Below are 27,039 nucleotides of genomic sequence, written 5' to 3'. Positions count from 1 at the left end.
GAGAGAGAGAGGAGAGAGAGAGAGAGAGAGAGAGATGAGAGAGAGAGAGAGAGAGGAGAGAGAGAGAGAGAGAGAGAGAGAGAGAGGACAGAGAGAGAGAGAGAGAGAGGAGAGAGAGAGAGAGAGAGAGAAAAAAAGAGACGACAACTTCAATATGGTTCTGGATCGGTCTAGATCGAGGTCGGGCAAGAGGCCGGCAGCGGCTAAGGACCTGAGGAGGTTAATGGACCAGATTTTGGGGGGGGGGGGGGGGGGGGGGGGGTGAGAGATCCGTGGAGATTTGCCAGACAAGGGCGAGGGAGTTTACCTTCTTCTCCCATGTACACGAGGCTTACTCGCAGATACATTTATTTCATGGTAAACAGGGCGCTAATCCCGAGAGTGGAGGGGGCGGAGTATTCGGCCACTGCGATCTCGGACCATGCCCCGCACTGGGTGGAGCTGGAGATGGGGGAGGACAGAGGCCAGCGCCCATTGTGGCGAATGGACGTGGGACTACTGGCGGACAAGGAGGTCTGTGGGCGGGTCCGGGGGTGCATCCAAAGATATGTGGAGGCCAATGATAATGGGGAGGTGTCGGTGAGTGTGGTCTGGGAGGCGCTGAAGGCAGTGGTCAAGGGGGAGTTAATCTCAATCAGGGCCCACAGGGAGAAGAGGGAGAGGATGGAGTGGGAGAGATTGGTGGGGGAGATACTGAGGGTGGATAGGAGGTACGCGGAATCCCCGGAGGGGTTGCTGAAGGAGCGCTGGAGCCTCCAAACGGAGTTTGACTTGCTAACCACGGGGAAGGCTGAGGCCCAGTTGAGGAAGGAACAGGGAGCAGTGTACGAGTATGGGGAGAAGGCAAGTTGGATGTTGGCGCATCAGATGCGGATGAGGGAGGTGGCTAGGGAGATTGGGGGAATTAGGGATTGGGGAGGGGGGGAACACAGTGCGGAGTCCAGTTAAAATAAACAAGGTCTTTAAGGACTTTTACGGTAAATTGTAAGAGTCAGAAACCCCCCCCCCCCGGAGGAGGGAGGGAGGGAGGAGGAGATGCAACAGTTCCTGGACCAACTGAGGTTTCCAAAGGTGGAAGAAGGGCGGTTAGAGGGATTGGTGGGCCCCGATTGAGATGGAGGAGCTAGTTATGGGGTTGGGGAGTATGCAGGTGGGCAAGGCCCCGGGGCCAGATGGGTTCCCCGTTGAGTTCTATAGGAAGTTCTCGGAGCTGTTGGGCCCACTAATGCTGAGAACCTTTAACGAGGCTAAGGAATAGGGAATCCTTCCCCCGACGATGTCGCAGGCTTTGATCTCGCTTATCCTCAAGCGTGATAAGGGCCCGTTGCAATGCGGCTCCTGTAGGCCGATTTCACTTCTCAATGTGGATGCCAAGCTGTTGGCCAAGATCTTGGCCACTAGGATTGAGGATCATGTCCCAGGAGTGATTTATGAGGATCAGACGGGGTTTGTGAAGGGCAGGCAGCTGAATACGAATGTGCGGAGGCTCCTGAATGTGAAAGTTTCAACGAACCAGCTGCGGTCAGACTATTTTAGGTTATATCTGATTTCCTGTTAATTGTAAGGGGCGGATGCCCCACTTTGTTTTGTTTTGTTTGTTAAATTTTTAGTTGGTTAGCGGGTTAAGTTGTTTTTTGTTGGGCAGCACGGTGGCACAGTGGTTAGCATTGCTGCCTACGGCGCTGAGGACCTGGGTTCGAATCCCGGCCCTGGGTCACTGTCTGTGTGGAGTTTGCACATTCTCCCTGTGTCTGCGTGGGTTTCACCCCCACAACCCAAAGATGTGCAGGGTAGGCGGATTGGCCATGCTAAATTGCCCCTTAATTGGAAAAAATAATTGGGTACTCTAAATTTATTTTTTTAAAGTTGTTTTTGTTGGCATATTGCTTTGTTTTCTTTGCATTATTTTCTCTTTTGTAGTGTTTTGTAAAAATTATTGAAAAATCTGGAATAGAAACATTTTTTAAAAAGCCACACGGACCATGACCCAGAGCCGGGATCGAACCTGGGACCTCAGCACCATGAGGCAGCAGTGTTAACCACTGCGCCGCCGTGCTGCTCCCTGGTTCGATTCTGACCTCGAGTGTCTGTGTGGAGTTTGCACCTTCTCCCTGGGTCTGCACGGGTTATCTCCGGGCGCTCCAGTTTCCTCCCACAGTCCAAAGATGTGCGGGTTATGGTAGATTGGACACTAAGGGGTAATTTAGCATGGCCAAAGATGTGCAAGTTTGGTTATGGGCTTGAGGGGATGGGACAGGGGAGTGAGTGGGCCTAGGTGGAGTGCCCTTTTAGAGGGTTGGTGCAGACCGGATGGGCTGAATGGCTTAATTCCACACTGTAGGAATTCTATGAAGCGACACTTGGTTTTGATGTGCAACACCATTGCAGAGACGTGATGAAAATCAGGAAAAACTGGTAAATGTATCCCAAACAAAATACATCTGGCAGTTCAAAGTGTCCTCTTTAATCCAAAATGCAGCAGGTTTACTATACGTTAGCAAAACTTCATTGGCGTACAAACATGGGCAGTGATAACAAACTGCTCCACCATTTTAAGAGATTTCACCAATCTGGGGCCATTCTTGATCTCCTCCCCCTTCAGCAAATTACACATAATAGAGAACAGAGCAACAGCACTGAGCAACAGAGCAGTGCTAATCTAGGCTATCCCACAATCATACCTTTGGTAACTTATCTTCCCTCTCAGAAACAAGTCCAACTGCTTTTTGAAGGTTCACAAAGAACCCATCCAACAAATACCTCATCAATCTGCTCTAGAATCACTGGTGAAGTCTGTGTGGGTCTCACCCCCATAACCCAAAGATGTGCAGGGTAGGTGGATTGGCCATGCTAAATTGCTCCTTGAGTAAAATAACAGAATCACCAACAGAATCACTGGTGAAAGTAAAAACTTCCAAGCATCACATCCAAACATCAAACCCAAAGTGTTATGTTCACCACCCCCAGTTCTCCAATCATGCCTAAACAACCCATCCACGCAGACAATCTGTTACTTTCATGTCAAAAATCCCATTAATATCTTCAGAACTCCCAGTGAAAAAAAGTCCATGTTTCGTCAACATACTCCAATAGATGGAAGACTAGGCATAATTTTGGATGCCCTCCTCTGGCCCTTCTACAAGGCCTCAAAAATGAACGCAATATCCCAAATGTGGCTGCACAAGGGCTTTACATAGCTTTCTAATAGTATTCCTGGCTTCATTTTTTTTCTTTTTAAAATTTAAAGTAGCAAATTTTTTTTTCCCCAATTAAGGGCAAGTTAGCATGGCCAATGCACTTACCCTGACAATCTTTGGGTTATGGGACGAGACCCATGCAGACACGGGGAGAATGTGCAAACTCCACACAAGCAATGACCCGGGTCCAGGATCGAACCTGGGTCCTCGACGCTATGAGGCAGCAGTGCTGACCACTGCGCCACTGTGCTGTGCATTATTCCTGGCGTCATAACATACTAATCTACCAGTACACCGCAATGGCACATCTGCTTTCTCTATGGCCTTGCCACAATGCTCGGTGCCATTCACCATTTTATCCAGCAGGACCTGTGGTGCCTCGCTCGTCTTGTAGCCTTTAGCAGGTATCCTTGCACTGTATGCACACAGCTGGAATTACCTAGACTCCAATGCATCAGGTTATATTTATCCCCACTGAAGGGCTTCTCTAATTCATTCAGCTTTGTACCTTGTAAAAACTGTTACATGCATTTCAAGTATTTTACTTATTCCTTCAAGAATTATTTTGACGAAACAACCCAAAATTCTTTGGTGATAAATATAAAACGCAAACTGGAAAATAACCCATACATTTGATCACAGCTGGTCTTGCCAGACTTTTGGTCCCGACTTCATTAAAAATATGCATCCAAAAGAGCCAAGACTCAACAAAAACTACATCAACTACAACTATACAGCCGAATGACCAACGGAAACATTTCAACCATTTTTCACATCACCAAATGAATTTCAAAGAACAGACAGCAAGAAAGGAATACAAGGCTTACGGTTCAGAGAACGTCATCCAAACCCTGAGGTTGGATTACAATCTTGAATCATTCCTTTCTATTTATAATTATGCTGCAGATTTCCGCTTAGCTCATCGAATCAGTAAATCTTGGGGGGGGGGGGGGGGGGCTTTTTTAAAAAATCATGGCTCTGGAAGCTGCGGGCAAATTGTAGGTCAATTTATTTTACTTTGCTTTTAAGTAGCATTCGAGCAATTAAAAAAAAAACACAAACACTTCAGTCGGTAAGCAAGGAGAAACATCAACCACAGTAAATGTTTTAAAATGCAGGAATTAGTTCAAGGTGAGCGCCAGCATGCCTTTCAAGCATGGTGAGCCATCACGGCCAACCCTACTTTTACCCAACAATCTAACATTTGCAATTTCCATTCGGGTCACGAGTGAAATCCTGGCTGATTTTTCACCCCTTAACATGAGGAGTGAAAGCTAACATAGCAGTCCCAAAGGACAGCAATGAAACTACTCCATCACCAAATCTGCTATTTTTAAAACAGAAAAGAATCTGTAACAACTGACAGCGATTTTGCCCAGTTACTGACATGACAAAAGCAAACTGTTTAGATTACAATGATCCCAATTACTGCAATCCATATTGGTTCAGAGATGGTAGTTAGTTGGGTGGAGATCAGCTTCATGCCATAAAGCCACACATCTCTGATTTCAACCCCCTCCCCTCCCCCCACTTCAAAGTGGTTTCAGGCACACCATTATTGTTGATTTCATTTCCAATGAAAGGCAAAGTGTTACTTTACCATTTGAAAGAACATAGCATTCCAAACGGCAGTAGGAAGTTAATCTAGTGTCAATGGAGTTGCTGCCTCAATAACTCCACACAGACGGTGACCCAAGCCGGGAATCAAACCCAGGTCCCTGGCGCTGTGAAGCCACAGTGCTAACCACTGTGCCACCGTGCCACCCATAATAGTCCCAATGAGACTGAAGGATAAATGCCTCTGAGCAACTGAAAGCATTGATCCTACGCATTGTGGAAAGGGGTGAGGGAAAAGAGGAGAAAAGAGTGAGAACACAAGATCAAAAGGTGAAAAAGGGGAAATGGAAGCATGAAGTTAGCACCGACAGTCCAAAGACCCTTTTGAGTCATACGTTAAGAGAGTCTCAAGGTTGATTAAGTTGAGTAAATGGTCAAGTGACAACCAAGCATTCACCACTCAGATAACATGTTGAGCCGCTAAAGAAAAATATCCTGCCACCCATTCAATAATGTCTACTGGAAAGTCAGAGTAGAATTTGAGGGGGATAGGTTCAGCTATAAATGATCTGCTAGCCAACCATCCACTTCCACACAAAAACTGTCTATTTCTGGAAGGTACCAGATGACAAAGGGTTTATTTGGCACTTTAACCGCAGGCGTGATTCGCCAGAAGGATTGGTAATGGGGTTCTGTAAAGGCCCTTCCTGTTGATTCCCTTAGTTCCTATCTCTTACCTTTATTTTGTGTTTATCATTTTTGGTCCATGGATCGTTAACAGAAACATACCTTATTCGGGCAGAGGAAGTAAGGAACTCACCAAGAGTCAAAATAGTACAGTGCGTTATAAAATTTTGATTTTTGGGCAGAAGAACCCAGACTTTATGGCAATCAAGAGATTGGAGGGGTTTGTTTCGATTGGTTGGCTGGTTGCCAGGGATTGGCCAGGGACAGCATTCTGCCGTACAACCTGCCCTACTGGTGGGGTTTTTCGGAGATGAAGCCAGGAGAAGCCACTGGACACTCTAGGTGGAAGCAGCTCTCCCTTGCTCTGCCCTGTTGCCTACCTCTGACAGCAGAGGCTTTTAGACCCTTAAAGAAGCTCGGTCTCTCTAGAATGCTGACTGCCTGCTATTTCGGAGAGCATACAGTGAAAACCATTACAAGTTGAAAGAAAATATATTATAAAGGAAAGATGTTATCCAACTGAAGCCTAGGCGGAAGAAAGAAGTTAACTGGAAGACATCCATCTGAAACAAAGACTCTTATCCTTTAACTTTCATCACTTTTTACACCCCTCTGTGTATGTGTGTGTATTAGAAATTAGATAGTCGTCAACCAGCTGTATTCATTACCTATTTAATTATAGTTAGTTAATCGTGTTTAAATTTACAAATCTGATGATTGCATTTAGTGGGCAGCCGAAGACCTCGGGTATTTTCAAATAAAAGTTAATTTCAACCGTGTTGCGACTCCAGGTCAAGTGGGGCTGGAATTGACCGCACACTGGCCCAGGGTGGCATAACACTTACTAGTTTATTTTGCATGCAGCCTGAAAACAAATTGCACTCTTGGTCCGTTTCGATAGAAACATACTTGCAATTATAACCGGAGACAATTATTTATTCTATAGTCAACCAAATGCAGTATACCACTGCAATCATCTCATGTTGCATTCCCAATTTGTGTGCTGATACCCAACAGGGTGCCAAGCAGTGAAGTCCTTCTTCAAAGGGGTAACAGAAAACTGAGCAGTTTTCTAATGATTTACAAAGACCTCAAGAGCAGTGGACGGTGGCACAGTGGTTGCCACAGTTGCTTCATAGCTCCAGGGTCCCAGGTTCTATTCCCGGCTTCGGTTACTGTTTGTGCGGAATCTGCACGTTCTCCCCGTGTCTGCGTGGGTTTCATCCGTGTTCTCCGATTTCCTCCCACAGTCCAAAGATGTGCAGGGTAGGTGGATTGGCCATGCTAAATTGCCCTTCGTGTCCAAAAAAAAAAAAAGCTTGGGTGGGGTTACTGGGTGGAGGTGTGGGCTTGAGTAAGGTGCCCTTTCCAAGGGCCAGTGCAGACTTGATGTGCCGAATGGCCTCCTTCTGCACTGTAAATTCTATGATTCTATGACTCCTCTTGGAGAAACACAAATTATGGCACAGAAAGATCCAGGAAAGGAGGAAACCAAAATGACACAGCATAATGATCCAAGGAATCACTGGGTAACTCCATTTTTTCACACAGTGATTTGGGCTAAAGGGTAATTCCTTCCTTCTGTCACTGCCTTATCAATTATTGTCATGGCTTGTGAATGTCAATTACATTAAGGGAAACAGGTGGCAGACATTTGAACACATGAATTGGGTATAGCTGGGACACTGGGTGGATGTGAAGAGTGATGACACGGAACAAAGTTAAACACTCTCAACAAGGAAAGTGTCTTAAATTTGTATTCACCAACCACTGAGGCTCCTGTTAACAACTGCAACCAACTGAAAGTCCTCCGTTTGATGGAGAGTGTGTGCACAAGAGCAGGAGGTGAAAACAGAGGAAAAAATAATAAAATGTCTGAGGTCAATTATGCTTTTCACCCTTTGGCAACCCAATGGCCCCCTTGTGATGTACACATTTAGACATGATCCATGCTGGCTGTGTTGACCGCCACAGTCAAGCAATCATCAAGAGTTCTTGCAAATAGCCACTTTCAAGAAAGTGAACAAAAGCTTTAACTGGTGGGGTGGCACATTGGCGCAGTGGTTGAGGACCCGGGTTATTGTCTGTGTGGAGTTTGCACATTCTCCGTGTCTGCTTGGGTTTCACCCCCACAACCAAAAGATGTGCAGGTTAGGTGGATTGGCCATACTAAATTGCCCCTTAATTGGAAAAATATAATTGGATACGCTCAATTTATTTTTAAAAAGCTTTCACTGGTAAAGTCACAGCTCAGTGCAGTACCATTCCATTTAAACCAGAGATCCTAGGTTCTATTTCCAGACTGTTTAAAGTGATCTAATCCCTGCTGGGGCAGCAATTACTGCACTAAAGATGACCAAAGGATACCTGCCCTTGACTTCTATCCAATAATTGTTTTCTGCATTGTCGGAAATGCAAAGGACATTAACAAAAAAAAGTTACATTTACTCAAAAACAAAATGCAGATTGCAAGCACAGAAGTAATAATAACAATAATCTTTATTGTCACAAGTAGGCTTACATTAACACTGCAATGAAGGTACTGTGAAAAGCTCCTAGTCGCCATACTACGGTGCCTGTTCAGGTACACGGAGGAAGAATTCAGAATGTCCAAATTACTAACAGCACTTCTTTCAGGACTTGTGGGAGGAAACCGGTGCACCCGGAAGAAACCCACACAGACACGGGGAGAACGTGCAGACTCCGCACAGACAGTGACCCAAGCCGGGAATCAAACCTGGGATGCTGGCGCTGAGAAGCAGTGCTAGCCACTGCGCTATGTCGCCCTATTAATGCTTACAGTGGATTGATAGAGTGAAGAGACTAGAATTTCTATAGCCCCACTCAAGAAATTGCAAAAGTGCTTTAAAGTCAATTTATAGTCACCATCGTAATGCAGAAAACACAGGGCAAGATTTCACAAACAGCAATGTAAGATAGTCTGTTTATGTGACTTTAGTTGAAGGATAAATATTGGGGGGCAGCACGGTGGCAGAGTGGTTAGCATTGCTGCCTACGGCGCTGAGGACCTGGGTTCGAATCCCGACCCTGGGTCACTGTCCGCGTGGAGTTTGCACATTCTCCCCGTGTTTGCGTGGGTTTCACCCCCACAACCCAAAGATGTGCCGGGTAGGCGGATTGGCCATGCTAAATTGCCCCTTAATTGGAAAAATAATTGGCTATTCTAAAAAAAAAAATTTTTTAAGGATAAATATTGGTCAGAGAGAGAGCTCGCCTAGTCTCTTTTGAAATAATGCCAAGAATATCACCAAAAATCAGGTGTCAACCTGATCAAGCTAGTTCACAGGCCTACATGCAAGCAAAGTTCAGCAATCCCACAACCAACCAATTAGGTTAAAGCTCTTCAGTCCTGCAACATCAAGTCATGAGGGTGGTGGATAACTAAACAACCAACAGAAGGTGGTACCATGAACTTCCTTACCCCGAATGATAGCAGGAGCCCAGCACAAGTGCAAAAGACAAGGTTGAAGCATTTGGAATCATCGTCAGCCAGTGACAAGTGAGAAAAATGGGGTGACTTTCCCCTTAGACAAAAGCCCAGCATATCTCCCATCTACCTCATTCCTCACTGCTGCTCCCACATTTAGATAACCAAATGCTTGGTCAAAGTAGTAGATTTACGCAACACATTAACAGAGGAGAGAGGGGGAGGAAAGAAAGGATGAAAGGGTTCTGTTATAAGTTCCAGAATTTAGAGCCAAGGCGGCTGAAAACAAGGTCTTCAATGCTGGAGTGGAGATTGGATGTGCAATTGGAGGAGCTTGCGGTGTTGGTGAGGGTGTAAGGCTGCGGAGAAATTTGCAAACAAGGATGGAGAATTATATAATCAATATGGCCATACAACAAGGGCAGCACGGTGGCCTAGTGGTTAGCACAACTGCCTCACGGCGCTGAGGTCCCAGGTTCGATCCCGGCTCTGGGTCACTGTCCGTGTGGAGTTTGCACGTTCTCCCCGTGTCTGTGTGGGTTTCGCCCCCACAACCTAAAAATGTGCAGAGTAGGTGGATTGGCCACGCTAAATTGCCCCTTAATTGGAACAAATAATTGGGTAATCTAAATTTATAAAAAAAAAATATGGCCATACAACAAACGATGTTGGTCAGTGGACACAAATAATATGGGTGAACAGGACTTAGACATAATTAGATAGCAAAGTTTTGGATGAACTTAGGCCAACAGGCAGTAGAAGATGGAAGGCCAGTGACGGAGCAGTCGAGTCTGAAGGTAGCAATGGCACGGAGAATTTCATCAGTTGAGCTGAGGTGAGACAGAGTCAGGAAATGGTTCGGAGGTGGAAAACAGTGGTCTTTTTGATTGGTCAGATGTAGTCATAAACTCATTTCTGGGACAAACGCAACACCAAGGTTGCATATCATCTGGTTCAGCTTCAAATCAGCTGTCAGCGAGGGCGATGGAGTCACTGACGAGGGAAGAGAGTTTGTGGCAGGGAACAACGATAACAAGTTTAGTCATCCCAATATTTAGTTGAATAAAACATATGTTAATCCAGTACTGTATGTCAGACAGGCAGTATGACAATTTAGCTGAGGTGGAAGGATCAAGAGAGTCTATGGAGAGATAGATCTGGGAGCTGTCAGCATACACATGGAAGCTAGAGTTGTACTTTCAGAAGATGTCACCAAGAGGCAGCATGTAGATGAGGAATAGGAGGGTCCAAGAATAGATCCTTGGGGAAATGCACCCTGTACCATAACAATGACCCAAATTATTCAATTAAGCATTGCATTTAGGCGACAATTTCATCAACAGCATTGCAGGTTTGTGCGTTCTAAATTCTTGAGTGACTATGAACTTCGAAAATGAACAACTTCCATGGATCAACAATGAAAGTTCAAAATTCAGTCCACGGATCAACAACGGAAGTTCAAAATTCAGTTCACTTTTCAATGTTTTCATTATCGAACTATTACATCAATTGATTCAGGAACAAGGCAATTCAAGATGACAGGGAAGACCACATGTCCATGTTACTTCCCTTGGAGTGGTGTAACCTGCTCCCCATCCTAACACATAAGTTAAATTCATGACATGTAGCATGGAACTTGCTCATACACATCAAGGTTTACAAAGATATGCAGATACTATGCTAAATAATTAATACGGCAACACAATTGCCACCCTGGAGTCTGACTTAACCATCTTTGCAAGGAAGAACTTGTGATCATTCCACCGCCCTTATGAAAATAACTTAGGCATGATCCTTGGAAATGCCCATTGTGTGTAGGTGGATGCCTAATTTGGTTCAGCTGATCACACCAATTCACAGTCACTCAAGGTCCACACTCGCATGTAAAGAATGGTCACTTGGATTTTGAATTGCACTGCAGGATTCAAGAAAGAGACAGAGCAGAAGGACAAAGAATGGATGATTCCCTGAAGGTCTCGCAAGTTCATCACACAGTTGGATAGTAAGGTCTCAGGTTCAACTACTGATCTTTGTGCACAAATACGATAGCAAGAGAGGCAGTACAATTGACCTCAGCCCCACTCAGATTTGGGGAATGGACAAGCTTTCCATTCCGGAAAGCCACTCGACATCCCCTGTTGGAACCTGGATGCTGGCTAAAAGCAAGGCCTGGCTCAGCTGTGATGCCCTCTGCATGTAAAAGCATGTTCATTTAATAATTTATATAAATAATATCCAAAACATTATTTCCCTTCAGGAAAGAAGGGAAAATAAACTGACTGCAAAAAAATAAATCAGAAACATCCTAACTTTTTGTCAGCACAGGCCACGTGGAAACTGTAAAATTCAATGTTTCCATGCATTTACTTTTTGAAATTTATCCTAAGTACTGAAGAACTTTCCAATGAGTGTACAACATTAAAAATAACAAATGTCCAGGCACATGAAATTCAAACTGTACCAACCACTAAGAAACATTAGCCCAAATAGACACAAATTGCCAAGGATTGTAGAGGCCAACAATGGGCCAGACTGCAGCTTGGACATCCCTAATCTAATTAGCAGATATCAAGCATAGGAAAAAAGGGCGGCACGGTGGTGCAATGGTTGGCACTACTACCTCACGGCACCGAGATCCAAAGTTCAATCCCGGCCCTGGGTCATTGCCCGTGTGGAGTTTGAACATTCTTTCTGTGCTTGCGTGGGTTTCACCCCCCTCAACCCAAAGATGTGCAGGGTAGGTGCATTGGCCATGCTGAATTGTCCCTCAATTGAAGAAAATGAAGTGGGTACTCCAACTTTATTTTTTTTAAAGTACAGGGGAAAAAATTATATAAATTTAGAGTATTCAATTCTTTTTTTTCCCCCAATTAAGGGGCAATTTAGAATGGCGAATCCACCTACCCTGCACATCTTTGGATTATGGGGGTGAGGCCCACGCAGACATGGGGAAAATTGCACAAACTCCACAGTGACCGTGCTGACCACTGCGCCACCGTGCCACACAAGTAGAGGAACAAAGTTAATACAGGGAATCAAATGCTTGACTGCTACCCAAAAATATTCAAATCAAGGCTTTGCATTTTACTCATCAGGGCAGACAAAAGACTGGCAAATTTCAACGGAACAATATATACTGCCTGAGAAAAGAGGTACTGATTGGTTTGCAAGTTGGCTCTGATTTCAAGATGTCACCATATTCCGTCTGGCTAACTAAAGCTTTCAAATATATTTACCATTTATGGGGCAGCACGGTGGGCGAAATGGTAAGCGCTCCTACCTCACTGTGCCAAGGACCCAGGTTCGATCCCGACCCTGGGTCAATATCCGTGTGGAGTTTGTACACTCTCCCCGTGGTTGCGTGGGTTTCGCCCCTACAACCCGAAGATGTGCAGGGTATGTGGATTGTTCACGCTAAATTGCCCCTTATTGGAAAAAATGAATTGGGTACTCTAAATTTATTTTTTAAATATATATTTACCGCTTTTTTTTTTTCAAAAGTCATGATTTCCCAGAACTGTTAAGCACAAGATTTTTGAATCCTCCTGCCCTCAAGACCATAAGACGGTGCTCCTTCTCCCGGCATACAAGCAGAAACTTAAGCGGGAGAATCCAGCTAAGAAGGTCGTGCAGTACTGGTCTGAGGAAACAGAAAAGCTCTTGCGTGACTGCATAGAAACAGTGGACTGGTCCATATATTTAAGAACTCAACGACCAACTTAAATGAGTATGCCACCACCGTCACAGACTTCATTAGCAAATGTGTAGACGACTGCGTGCCAAAGAAAGCAGTACATACGTTTCCCAACCGGAAACCATGGCTCAATTGCGCAATTGACTCCCTACTGAAGGACAGGTCTGAGGCGTTCAAGTCAGACGACCCTGACCTGTACAAGAAATCCAGGTACGACCTCCGCAAAGCCATCCGAGATACCAAGAGAGAATATCAAACTAAGCTAGAGTCACAGACAAACTCTCGGTGGTTGTGGCAAGGACTAAACAGTATCTCTGGCAGCAGCGCACCCCTCCCCTATGAATACAATGCATTCTATGCTCGGTTCGAGCAGGAAACCAACAATTCGCTGTCGAGTGCCCCAGCAGCCCATAAGTCACCCATCCCCACCATCACAGCTTCCAAAGTCAGATCAACCTTCCTGAAAGTGAACCCTCGGAGACGGGCCCAGGAGGGATCCCTGATCGTGCACTCAGAGCCTGCGCGGACCAGCTGGCAGAGGTGTTCGCAGACATCTTTAACCTGTCCCTACTCCACTCTGAGGTCCCCACCTGCTTCAAGACCACCATCATACCGGTGCCAAAGAAGAACCAGGCAATGTGGTTCAATGACTACCGTCCAGTGGTCCTGACTTCAGTCATAATGAAGTGCTTCGAGAGGTTGGTCATGAAGCGCATCACCTCCATACTCCCAGAACGCCTTGATCCACTGCAATTCGCATACCGCCACAACCGGTCCACAGCAGACGCCATTTCCCTGGCCCTACACTCATCCCTAGAACATCCCGTCAACAAGGACTCCTACATCAGACTCCTATTTATTGACTACAGCTCCATCTTCAACACCATAATCCCAGTCAAGCTCATATCAAAGCTCCAAAACCTAGGACTTGGCTTCCCACTCTGCAACTGGATCCTCGACTTTCTGACCAACAGACCACAATCGGTAAAAATGAACAACACCTCCTCCACAATAGTCCTCAATATCTGGGCCCCGCAAGGCTGTGTACTGAGCCCCCGACTCTACTCCCCGTACACACGTGACTGCATGGCAAAATTTGGTTCCAACTCCATCTACAAGTTTGCTGACGATACGACCATAGTGGGCGGGATCTCGAATAACGAGTCAGAATACAGGAGGGAGATAGAGAACCTAGTGGAGTGGTGCAGCGACAACAATCTCTCCCTCAATGCCAGCAAAACGAAAGAGTTGGTCATTGACTTCAGCATCACCCTGTCAGCATCAACAGGGCCGAGGTGGAGATGGTTAGCAGTTTCAAATTCCATGGGGTGCACATCTCCAAAAATCTGTCCTGGTACACCCACATCGACGCTACCACCAAGAAAGTAAAACAGCACCTACACTTGCTCAGGAAACACTTGCTCAGGAAACTAAAGAAATTCAGCATGTCCTGATTAACTCTTACCAACTTTTTTTTAAAATATAAATTTAGAGTAACCAATTCATTTTTTTTCTAATTAAGGAGCAATTTAGAGTGGCCAATCCGCCTACCCTGCACATCTTTGGGTTGTGGGGGCGAAACCCACGCAAACACGGGGAGAACGTGCAAACTCCACACAGACAATGACCTAGAGCCGGGATCGAACCTGGGACCTCGGTGCCGTGAGGCAGCAGGGCTAACCCACTGCGCCACCGTGCTGCCCAAACTCTTACCAACTTTTACAGATGCACCATAGAAAGCATCCTATCTGGCTGCATCACAGCCTGGTATGGCAACTGCTCAGCCCAGGACCGCAAGAAACATCAGAGAGTCGTGAACACAGCCCAGTCCATCACACGAACCTGCCTCCCATCCATTGACTCCATCTACACCTCCCGCTGCCTGGGGAAAGCAGGCAGCATAATCAAAGACCCCTCCCACCCGGCTTACTCACTCCTCCAACTTCTTCCATCAGGCAGGAGATACAAAGTCTGAGAACACGCACGAACAGACTCAAAAACAGCTTCTTCCCCGCTGTTACCAGACTCCTAAATGACCCTCTTATGGACTGACCTCATTAACACTACACCCCTGTCTGCTTCATCCGAGGCCGCTGCTTATGTAGTTACATTGTATACCTTGTGTTGCCCTATTATGTATTTTCTTTTATTCCCTTTTCTTTCATGTACTTAATGATCCGTTGAGCTGCTCACAGAAAAATACTTTTCGATGTACCTCGGTACACGTGACAATAAACAAATCCAATCCAATCATCGAGACCACCTTTTCACTTCTTTCTGGGTTATGATTCCTTGGAATCTCGGCATCCTCTAATACAAAGTTACAAGAGTTTTGATTCACAGGCCTGACCAGCAATGTCAGCACCATGAGGAGCGTAACAGCTGAGCTAATCCTGCCCTCATCCACTTATCTTTTGTATCTTGGACAGAAACTACTCTATTGCACATTATGAGAAGCATTTTAAATATGCACCAAAGCTTGAATTTCTTTTTCACTTTCTCAGACAACTCTTCCAATGTCAGGAAAGCCGTTAAAGTCCAACCTACTCGCACTGCAGCCTCACGGCGCAGAGGTCCCAGGTTTATCCCAGCCCTGGGTCACTGTCCGTGTGGAGTTTGCACATTCTCTCCATGTTTGCGTGGGTTTCGCCCCCACAACCCAAAGATGTGCAAGGTAGGTGGATTGGCCATGTTAAATTGCCCCTTAATTGGAAATAATGAATTGGGTACTCTAAATTTATTTTATTTTTTTAAAGTTCAACCTACTCCAAGCCAATCTCCAAGGGACCAGAAAGCATGCTTTTCCAAATTTTGCTGTCTCCCTCCACAGAATTTAATTCAATTTCTCCCAACAGCAGGTCAAGAAATTACTGTGTGTGTTGGGGGGGGGGGGGGGAATTGGCTGATCAAATCTCTGACACACTGCATTAGGCACCTGCACTTTTGGTTACAATTTCAGTTTCAATACACGCCTGCACTTTAGTGCAATTTTAATTTTTTTTTAAACAAACAATTTTATTGAGGTATTTTAGGCATATAGAAAAAGTGACATTGTACAGTACAAAAAAGTCAAGACACAAATTAAACATAGTGCAAACCACAGCTCGGTTCACGCACGGCCCTGCCTCAATATCCCCCTACTCTACCCTACCCTAGTAGCAGCCCCCCCCCCCCCCCCCCCCCCCCCGACGCTTACTCCTCTGCAAAGAAGTCAATAAATGACTACCACCTTCGGGCGAACCCTAATAGCGAACCTCTCAAGGTGAACTTGATTTTCTCCAGGCCAAGAAAGCTCGCCATGTCCGATAGCCATACCTCAGCCCTCGTGGGCTTTTGAGTCCCTCCATGCTAACAATATTCATCACCGGACTACCAGGGAAGCAAAGGCCAGAACGTCGGCCTCTCGTGCAATTTGAATTTGAACTAACTAAAATTTGGTGGCCGGGAGTGGAGGGTGGGGGTTGGAGGACGACAGTCAAGAGAGTTGTAGCTTATTAACGATACAGTTAAATCTCTCCTGACATATGGAACCCAAAAGGGGAAAAAAAGATGATTGTAAGACTACAATTGTGAACATATCCCGAGCAGGAAATGCTTTGCTACATATAAATACAATCAGTGATGAACATCTGTGGTAACTTCTATACAGAATTTTAATACAAGATCTATCTACTGCACTATGGTATTTGCAAAGCAACCAGAGAAATTATCTTTAAATGATGCATTTATACTGAGGGTGATTTGAAAGAAATATAGTGTAGCATGTCTACTTTATATTCAACTACTTCAGAATTAAACAGGTTTTATGGGTTGCGGGAGCTCCCACTCGATTTGTCAGCTATGTTTCTGTCCGGCATCGCATGGAGACGGCAGGAGGGTGGTATTTTACTGCTCCAAAAACCAAACAGAGAATGATAAAAGTAAGCTTTTCTGTTATTCTACCTTTTGCTGATTGTCACTTCATTTACTTTATGCACTCTTCTTGCTAACCAACTAAATTGTTCAAAAACATAGCAAACAAAAACTTGCTGTATTTTTGATTATTAGAAAAAAAATTACTGTGCCCTTCCTCATCGATGCTGCCTTAATGTTAACGTAGTTTCATAGATACCAACTACCATCCGGCACCACATCCCATGTGGCTGTTCCCCATGGGTGATCTAGCCAAGCCAGATCCTGCTCTCAGCTGCAGCTCACACACAGGGATTTTTAGGTATTGTCATCGGATAACCATCAGAGGTGGAAACCCTGGTATTTCCTCATCTTGGGTGCAGTGGTTAGCACTGCTGTCTCACAGCGCTGAGGATCGATCCCTGCCATGGATCACTGTCCGTGTGGAGTTTGCACATTCACAACTTGTCTGCGTGGGTCTCACCCCAAAACCCAAAGATGTGCAGAGTAGGTGGATTGGCAACACTAACTTGTCTCTCAATTAGGGAAAAGAGAATTGGGTACTCTAAATTTATATTTTATTTTTTTTTTAAAGTCCTCATCTTTCTCCAGCCCACTTACCCTATGCCCTACCTTCATTAGTCTAGAATAGGGGCAGCACAGTGGCACAGTGTATGTCTCACAGCACCTGGGACCAAGATTCAATTCCGGCCTTGAGTGACTGTCTGTGTGGAATTTGCACATTCTACCATTGTCTTCATCGGTTCCTCCCACAGACCAGAGGTGTGCAGGCTAGGTGGGGCTACGGAGATGGGGCAGGGGAGTGGGCCTAGGTAGGGTGCTCTTTCAGAGGGTCGGTGCAGGCTCGAATGATCTCCTTTGGTATTATAGGGATTCTATGGAATTACTGAGGCCAAGATATTGCACCCTTATTCCCATCTCAAATCTGTCTAACTCAATACAAACCAGGTACCTTCCTTGGTACATATGTCTCCGTTTAAAACTAGGCAGTGTAATAAATGAAATTAAATAATACCATCTGATCCACCGGAAAAGTGAATTATTATTGGTAACATATTACCAAAAGAATTAGAATTGGGCAACCCTATTTTTAGTGCAACTGCGAAAGAAATGCAACTCATTGAAATCAATGAATTCAGCAAAACATATTTAACCAGATAGTCCATTATCCACTGCAAAACTACACAATAAAAATTTTAACTGTCTGCATTTTAATGGATAGGATTTGCTGTATGCTGTTCATATATTATATAAATTAACTGATTCCTTGCAAGAGTACTGCTCCATTACCAAATGATCTCCAATACCTAACGCATATTAACCCATACGGCCAATCATGCAAGAGCCAAAACAGCGAATGTTGCCGGCTTGTCAATTTCAGGATCATAATCCTCTAACTGCAGCAAAGATTTTCTATTAGGCAGAAATATTTCCCAATTGTACACAATGTCATGATAACTGGGGGAACTTTATCACTCAGCTGATTCATTTAGTTTCAATACCCATTATTTTCCTCCAGATAATTTTTAAAAATAAATTTAGAGTATTTTTTTTTCCAATAAAGGGGCAATTTAGCGTGGCCAATCCACCTAACCAGCACATCTTTGGGCTGTTGGGGTGAAACCCACGCAGACACAGGGAGAATGTGCAAACTCCACACGGACAGTGACCCAGGCCCGGGATTCGAACCCGGATCCACAGCGCTGCAGTCCCAGTGCTAACCACTGCGCCGCCGTGCTGCCCCACCTCCTGCTATTTTTAAAACAAATGTTGGATTGTAAAGTTACATTTTAAATTTATTATTTTTACAGAACTTTTGGCATCATTGCACAACACCAAATGCAATTTCATATAGATTCTTGGTAAAGGAAATTGCAATGGTATCACTAACACATTGTCGTCCCTTGCAAAACAAATGGAGCTTCTGTAAAGGTAACTTTTGATATAATTACCACAAAGATACCAGATTCCATCTGTGGTCCATAAAACTCTCGCTGATGTGGTAAATGTGAGGGGAGAGGATGAAAGAGAATAAAGGAAAAGAAAGAAAACTGGCCTGCACAATCTCCATCTGACGGAAGGAACGAAACATACAGGATTTCACACACGATAACTGAAACGCAACTGTCAGTCCGAGATCGTCAGTTCTGATTGCCTGTTACAGCTATCAGCCTAATGGCACTCCCCATCAAAAACAAAATTAAGTTGCATTTACAAAGTGTCTGCCATGGCTTCAGGGTCCCTCAAAACAAATCATGGTCAGCAAAGAACTTTTTCCAAGTTCTGTTATCATTATGTTAGAGAGAAAAATGGTAGCCAATTTCTACATTGAAAGATCCCACTAATAGCAATAAGATAAACAAACAGTTAATTTGTCTTTGATGGTGCTGGTTGAGCTACATGTTCGCCATGACACCTGTCCAGCTTCTATTGTATTCTTCAAAACATTATTATGAAATCCTTTTTATCTAACTGAGAGGAAGACAAGGTCTCATTCTAATGCCTCACCTAAAAGACAAACTCCAAAAGTATGCCTTTTGAATGTCATATGCTCATGATTCTGGAGTGCGTCTTGAACCCATGTCTTTTGTGACTCAAATCAAAAGTACCACCATTGAATGATATGCCCCAATATGTGAAAAGCGTCAATCAGACAAGTGCCAGCAGGGCCAACAGTACTATACATCAGGAAGGCTAGCAGAGATTAAAATATATATTATGTACTAGTTCTTCAAAAATGAGAGGGTTGACTATATACCAAACGGAATTGCAGCACACATGGTTTTAATTAGCAGTGTCACAGGGCACAATCTTTTTTCCACCTCTTGGTTCTATAACCTATTTCCATTTTTTTTCTTAATTACAAAACAGGTTTGTAAATTATTCCCCAGACTATAAAAGCATTCAATTATTGACAAAGCCCTCAATATTTTACACAGCAGCTATATGATAACCAACCATTTGATATACATCTGAGCAGCCACAACACACGTGACCTTTTTGCTCGATCTCTCTTATACAGGCACAGATACCCAGGACATATCCTCTGTATGCTTAAAGCAGCAAGAAAATAAGCAGTTCTCATATTATAAAAAGTTCAATTTATAACTGAACAATTTCCTGTAATGAAAATTCAAGCCTAAAATTAAAAATGCTGGAAATGTTTGAAGTATTCATGCTATTTCCAATTAGTGTCATCTGATGCATAGATTAATTATTTTAATATTCTTGCTAAAAAAGTTACTCTAAATATTGGATTTTACTCATTTAAAAAGGTTTTGCAGACAAGATTTTTTTTTTTAAATTAGATTACAAAGCATTCCAAAATAAACATTACCAGAAAAAAAACAATCAAGTTGCACATGGCTTATGCATTTACTTATAAACGTTCCAATGGGCAAATAATGCAGTTTACAAGAAAAATTCTTCAGCTGCATTTTCAGACATAGTTTAAGACTGACCTGCTGGAGAGATTTCAAACAAATGACAGATGATGAGAATATTGTCAGCCTCGGGAATGGTTCAGTGAGTTGCTGAGCTACACAGACCAAGAAGGTTTCTCATTCAATCTCTGGCCTGTGCCCAATAAGATAATCTCAGCTGGGACACGATTAAAAGCTCTACAATTGACCTTGGTGTCCCTACTTTAAAAGGAGGGGTGGGATGGGGTTGGAAATCAGCCAGACATCATCCCCTGACCACTATTCAATGAACCTCTGCACCAAAGCAAGATTGGGATTAACTGCGACACTTCACAGGTAAAATAAACTGTCCATGCTCAATGTCGAACAGAAGAGGAATGGATGGTTAGATAAGACAACTTGTGCTTGTGAAGTTTGCACCCCAATAAGATTCAAGTCTTCCGGCAGAACAATTGCAAGAAAATCTTCTCAATTTCAGTTCACGAACAATCCAAAAGTAATCACAACCTTCTGCCCAATCCTTTTTTTACTTTTGACAAATCAATCAAAACAGAAAATACTTCACCATGGTGCTATGAAATGGCCTCCATTCATAAATAGCCTTAAAAGATAGTCTGTTCCTCAACCAACCCACCAAAAATACACCATATACAATCACATTTGCTGTTTCCTTCAAATTATATTTTGTTACAGAAGATGCCGAATGATCGTTAGGTTTTTTAAAATAAATTTAGAGCATTCAATTTTTTTTTCAAAATTAAGGGTCATTTTAGCATGGCCAATCAACCTATGTTGCACATCTTTTGGGTTGTGGAAGTGAGACCCACGCAGACCCAGGAAAAATATGCAAACTCCACACAGACAGTGACCCGGGGCCAGGACAAACCCAGGTCTTCAGCGCTCTGAGGCAGCAGTGCTAACCACTGCACCACTATGCTGCCCTGTGATCGCAAGGCTTTAACATGCCTTTCAACGCCTATTTGTTTAAAAAACTTTGATCTAAAAACATTTCATCTGCAGTTGTTTTTTATTAAATCAGAGCCTCTGACACAACACTTTTCTGAGGACAAAGAAATATTGGCTTGGATTTCACTCAAAATCACATTTTGTTCAGAATTTAAATAAAATATTCAGTGTATACAAGTTTCCGTGAACTTTTGTATTGGTTTGCAAACTTTATTCTAGAAGTTATACCTTTCCACAAACCTGGCCACTCCTGATTCAAGTTATTACCCTTGAGTTTCCCACTAATCAGCTTTAAGGGAGGCTCTAACAGTTGGGGTTTTTTTTGACGTATGGCCACCTATTGACACATTTTAAAAGCCGAGGTGCAACCTCTATTTCACTTTACCAACAAAGTTCACATACTGTACATACAAGTAAATGAACATACTGTACAGCATACACAAGTAAATAGGTTTGAATGGATACTGGAGTGGGGGGAAAAAACACTTCTCAAAACTAGCGCAACTTTGATAACATTTGCATCCAGATCACCAATAGCTCCCAAAGTAGAACTGCTTTGCTTATTTTGTCAACATTTTCAGGTGCCCTTAGTCAATAGATGTCAAGTCATGAATGTCCGACTCCACTTTAAAATGTTGAACAACTTCAATGTGTTGGAGCAAACTTACCCCCCCCCCAAAAAAATTTCCGTTGCCAATAAAATCAGCAAAACATAAACTCCTAAAGGGCTCAACACTGATCTCAACATACTGAAATAAGGGATGGAAACAGCCAATGCTTTGCCTACAAAATGAACAACACTAAAAAAAAAACCTCCACCACCAAGATTTCTGCTGAAAGTAAAGTTGCATTAACAACTACATCGATCTGGGATGGAAAAGTGAAAATTGTTGATTTCTCAAACAAGTTTGAATGCACCGAGGGTTGGGGACAGCTTTGTCCCATACACAGGGAATGTCGCCCCTCAGAAAACGGGCTGGGGGTGGGAATACAGGTTATGGGTGTTGGTGAGGATCAGAGTGGGAATTCTGACATTAAAAACCGAGAGAGATCAAAAATCATTACAGATCCTTGGAGAGGGGGGGTGGGGGGTTTCCTGCAGGCCCCAGCTCCCACTACCTAGGCTACGGGTTCTTGGACCTAGCCCTTAAGAGAGGATGGGCAGATAGATAAGACAGATGTAGAGGACCTCCATGTCAGGCCAGGTCAGGCCTCGACTGACTGGCTCCACCGGGGGGGGGGGGGGGGGGGGGGGCACAAAAAGCCTGCGACCTACCCACACCCCGGGAGAAAGCAGAAACAAAACGGACGCCGATTTCTACCTCAGAGAGAAAGAAAACATTCAGCCGCGCTCGCTGGAGGAGACAAAACATGTCATTTCCAAAGCTCTTTTTTTCCCCCCGTTGTTGTTGCTGCATAAAACAAACGACAGTTTGGGGGGGGGGTATTTTGTTTTTTTTATGTTTGTTGTTTACCTGCTCGTCGAAACGCGTTATGACGGCTTGAACCCATTCCACCGGCTTATGAGCCGCCATGCTCGGCTCTGCCACCCCCAGCCCCCGCCACCTCCTCCCCCTCCCCCACTCTCCTTCAGGTTAAAACCAAACGGCGCTCTGGTTGCTCCGATCTCTCTCTACGGCCGGATAGGTAGATGTAAATCCCTCCCGATCGGTGTCGCTGGGTTTGTTTCCCTCCTCCTCCTCCTTCTTCTTCCTCCACCACCCCCCTCCTCCTCCTCCGCCTCCACCACCACCTCCACCGTCGCCTCCCCCCCTCCAGCGTCTCCACATTCACCAGGGTACGGCGGCCATGACACCAGCCGGAAGTTGGGTTTTTTTTTTCTCTCCTCTCCCTCGAGCTGGCTCCCGTGTGAGAGAGGAGGGGGAGGGGCAACACCGCGCATGCGCCCTCGGCCCCGCCGTTCATTAAGAAAAGCAGGGAGCGGTTACGTCATGGCCCGTCGGGCCCCGCCTCCGATGTCCCCTCCCGCGCACGCGCGCGGGCTCCCCGGAAATCTTTTTTTTTCAATGGGCAGACAGAAGGCTGGACTGGAATGGCATTCAGAGAGAGAGAGAGAGGATAATAAGCTGTCACTTTACTTCGGCAGGGGATTCTGCAGTTCCTTCCTCACTGCTTTCTCTCTGTAATTTTGCTCTTGGTGAAATAAAACAACTGTGTGTGTGTGTGTGAATGATAGAGGAAATCGAAACATAAATAAGAGAATGCTCCGAATGAGCAAATGTGGTCTCCCCAACATTTGCGAGGGTTGAGGGGGGGGGGGGGGAGGAAACAGATAAAGATAGATTAACGTTTCGCATGTGGATCCTTTGCCAGAACTGGAATCCAGGGGGCAGTTCCTTTATAGGAGGGAATAAAGTGTTTGCACAAACCTCGCAAAGGGGGGCTCGCTTGGAACTTCAACATTCCAATTCTTGCAAAGAGGCCGCATCCTCAAACGTTGATCTGCATTTTTTTCTCTCTGCAATCCTGACCCACCGACAACATTCTGTTTCTGTTTCACTTTGCAAGCCTCTTAATTCATCCTGTTCCTAAATTATCACCAATACAACTCGGAATGAAAATCCCAAACATGAATGTTAAAAAAGAAATATACAACCGCTTTCTGTGCTGCATAATCTGAATGGCATTCAATGGAAACAAATAGGTTGAGGGGGGGATCTTTAATTTTGGCCAGAGTAAATGGGTTCCTATCCTTTTCATATTTTGTTAAACGGAAGCACAACTAGATATGAGGTTCTTCCTTCCCTAATAATCTGACCAGCAGCCTAATCCTGTTTGTGGATACATACATTGTATATTTATAACACACAACATTACATTGTATATCTGTAACATGCAATATGATCTGAGTACGATTACGAGGGCCGAAAATACATCACTTGGCGTCCCAAGTATCTGTTGATTCAAAAAAAATTATTTTTTCTTTGCACTGCATACGATAGATGAGGTAAGATTTAATGCGTTAATCTGTGACGTTTATAAGGCTGCTCGTGCGTTTCTTTCCGCATTTCTCTCCCGTCACAAGAAACAATTGAAGGATTTTATTCTCATTTGATCTGATCTAGCACCAATTGACTGGCCCCACGTATAATCTGTGTCTGTAAATACCCGAATACTGGAGGGAGATGATAGCAAATTCATTGCTGAACGAGATTTGAGCGGGGTGCGAAATCATCCGGATGGGTCTCCTTGAAGTGACTACATTCTGCCTGCAGTGTCCCCTGAAAATCCACAAGGAGATGGGGGGCGGGCGGGGGGGCACAACTGGGCGGAAAATGCACGCTATCTGAACCAGAGTTGCTAAAATCTGGGTACAGCTGGCACACGCCTGGAAACTGGAGAAGAAAGGGAAACCGATGGGCAAGTCATTTGGGATTCTTCCTCTTAACCTCACATCAGAGTTTTCTGACAATGTAAACTCTCACCCTGTGGTCCCCAGTGTGGAGGAGAGAAAAAAGGGTGGGGGGAGAAAATAAATACACCAAAAAGGCGAAAGAACATCCATCAGTGAAGTGGGTACAGTAGCTCACGGAAGGGTGGAACGTATACTTGTCTATCTTGTAGTATAAACTATCAAATTTAGCCGTGCGTTGCAGAGGAGTCAATGTTAAAACTGCTGGGGGTGGGGACGGGAAATCAAGAGTAATTCGAGCTGATTACCAATGTGCATCTCCTCGTTCTTGTCAGTGTTGCTAAAGGGTCTATAATTACATATCCTGCCTACGGGACGAGATGGGATAATCAATATATGCTATGTTTAAGAGGGAGAACATCTATTTTAATACCGGATGTATTTCCAAGTACAAGGACTATTTGAAATTATTATTTATTGTCCTCACTCTTGCCCCCACGTTGTTTAATTTAACCACTGCCTACTATCGCCTCCAGCAACAGGGTAATGGACTTCCATTCATGAAGTGTCTTGTGTTTAGACTCAAGTCAGAATTGACAAACAGCAGTACTGCAGGAAGACCCATCATACACTTCACGTTGGGTCTGTCCCCATTGTACTGGGCAACCACAATGCCAGTTTGTCCCGTTCTCCCAGCTGAACGAGTACAGCAGTAAAATTGAAAGAATAGAATAACGGCGAGGGGTGCAGGGTACGGTGACATCACAATTTAATAAATATTCCGTTCAGTCGGCCAGATGAAAGTCGAATGTCAATTGGGATTAAAATAATTCAAGCGGGAAAGTGAAGTTGACGATTATCACATCAGACTATGATCACATTGTATGGCCGAGGCAGATTCGATGGGCCGAATGGTCCACTTCTGCTCAGTCTTATGGTCTTACCCAATAATCTTCAATTATCTTTTTTAAGTATTCTGCTTTTGTCACAATCTACTTAATAACAACGGCTTTCCTTCATTCTGTAAACTTTTCGAAATATTGGTGTTAAAACTGTAAAAGGGATTTACGACCCCAAATAGCAATTATACTGGGGACTCCCACTGATCGAATCACAGAATTGTTACAGTACAGAATGAGGGAACTGGGCCCGCCGAACAAGCAATTCAACCCTTTAACTTTCAAAATATTATCTGTTTATTGTCAATCCGATTTTATACAGTCATGGCATTTTCAGTGTTTTTGTAGACTACTGTCATCTGCATACGGGCTGACCTCATTACCGCTACACTCCTGTATGCTTCATCCGATGCCGGGGTTATGCAGTTACATTGTGTATCTTGTGGTGCCCTATTATGTGTTTTTTTATTTCCCTTTCTTTTTATGTACTTAGTGATCTGTTGAGCTGCTCGCAGAAAAAAATACTTTTCACTGTACCTTGGTACACGTGACAATAAAGAAAATCCAAATCCATAGCAGTGTAAAAATCTGCCCAGTATCACCCGTTCTGATATTAGCAAATCTGCAACAATGTTCATGTGAATTGTCACCAAGCTCGACCTCCAGCAACAATCCTGATTCCTGCATGTGCTTGTAAATTGTATGCTCGTATTCGCATTGAGTGCTCATAAAGTAAAGTGACGCGTTGAGCTCGGTTAGTGCTTGCTCTCTGAAGCAGGTATCTGTTTCCCATATTAAAGCTTTTGACACGATGCGCCTTAAGAATGTGATGAGGTGCGAGTGGGTGAGGCAGACATGAACTAACTTCAACTAAAGAACTCATTATCGAGGGGAAGACCAACGTTTTTAAAAAAGTAAATTTAGAGTGCCCAATTTCTTTTTCCAAGTAAGGGGCAATTTAGCGTGGCCAATGCACCTAGCCTGGAATAAAATCAATGCTGCATCATCCTCCAAATACAGCAACTGCAGATATGATGTATTTAGATGTAAAGACAAAGTAAATACTAATGCTGTGATCACTTGTATAGTATACACATAATGCTGGAAATATGCGGCAACATCAATAAGGGGAAAACAAAGAGGTTGATATTTCACGCGTAGAATCTTCATCACAGTACTTGTATTTAATTTTGTACAGCAAATTTATCATTGTGCTATTTTTGCAACGCACTCTCCCCGAATGTCCCTAACGGTTGCAAATAATGACTTATTTTATTGCTGGTTACTTCCCTGGGGAGGACAATCACTGCCCTGCCCCCGGGCAGCCAGATCTGCTCCTTTTCCTGCTCTCCATCCACTAACCCCCCCCCCCCCCCCCCCGCCCTTTGAAGTGTCTCCCTTCTCCTTTTATCACCACCCTTGGCCCACCCATTTCCTGCCCATAAATTGTGATTTACGACGTTTTCACAAGAATGACTTTCATCCCGAAATGTTTGTCGAACCTCTTCTTCGTTTTGTTATTTTTCTTTCGCCACAACCGGCGCAAATTGTGGGGAAAGGCGAAGCTGGATTACTTGGTAGTGACATCATGAAAATGAAAAAAAAATGGGGTGGGGGGGGGGGGGGGGGGACAGACGCCCAAAACCTCCGAGATAAATAATATTCGCATTTGTGGACTAACACTTTAGTGAGGTTTCAACTCAATCTCTCCAAGCCAGCTTCGTTTGGTGAATCACTTTTGTTCTGCAGTCCACACGTTCTGATAAAAGGGACACCCTTTTGTTCTATTTCCCATCCAATCCCCTCTGCAAACGAACAAAAGATTTCCCTGGCAGTTTTCCGACGGAGGACGGTGCATCATTGAAATATTCATGGGCTGGATGA

General features: G+C 44.2%; 1 protein-coding gene across 17 annotated transcripts in view; it reads right to left on the bottom strand.

Moving 5' to 3' along the window:
* nf1a (neurofibromin 1a) overlaps positions 1-22,462 on the bottom strand; it is a 330,336-nt gene extending 307,874 nt beyond the window's left edge. For 16 of the 17 annotated variants that reach the window (XM_038814507.1, XM_038814511.1, XM_038814513.1 and 13 more), the window contains exon 1: positions 22,359-22,462. In XM_038814507.1, coding sequence (XP_038670435.1) covers positions 22,359-22,418 — 60 coding nt within the window. In that variant the 5' untranslated portion in view covers positions 22,419-22,462. The remainder of the gene's footprint in view (positions 1-22,358) is intronic. The other variant, XM_038814522.1, reaches the window with a different exon arrangement.
* Between the last annotated feature and the right edge of the window lie 4,577 nt (positions 22,463-27,039).

Source organism: Scyliorhinus canicula, chromosome 12 (genome assembly GCF_902713615.1).
Source record: "Scyliorhinus canicula chromosome 12, sScyCan1.1, whole genome shotgun sequence".
NCBI lineage: Eukaryota > Metazoa > Chordata > Chondrichthyes > Carcharhiniformes > Scyliorhinidae > Scyliorhinus > Scyliorhinus canicula.
This window is presented reverse-complemented; position numbering and strand designations above follow the sequence as displayed.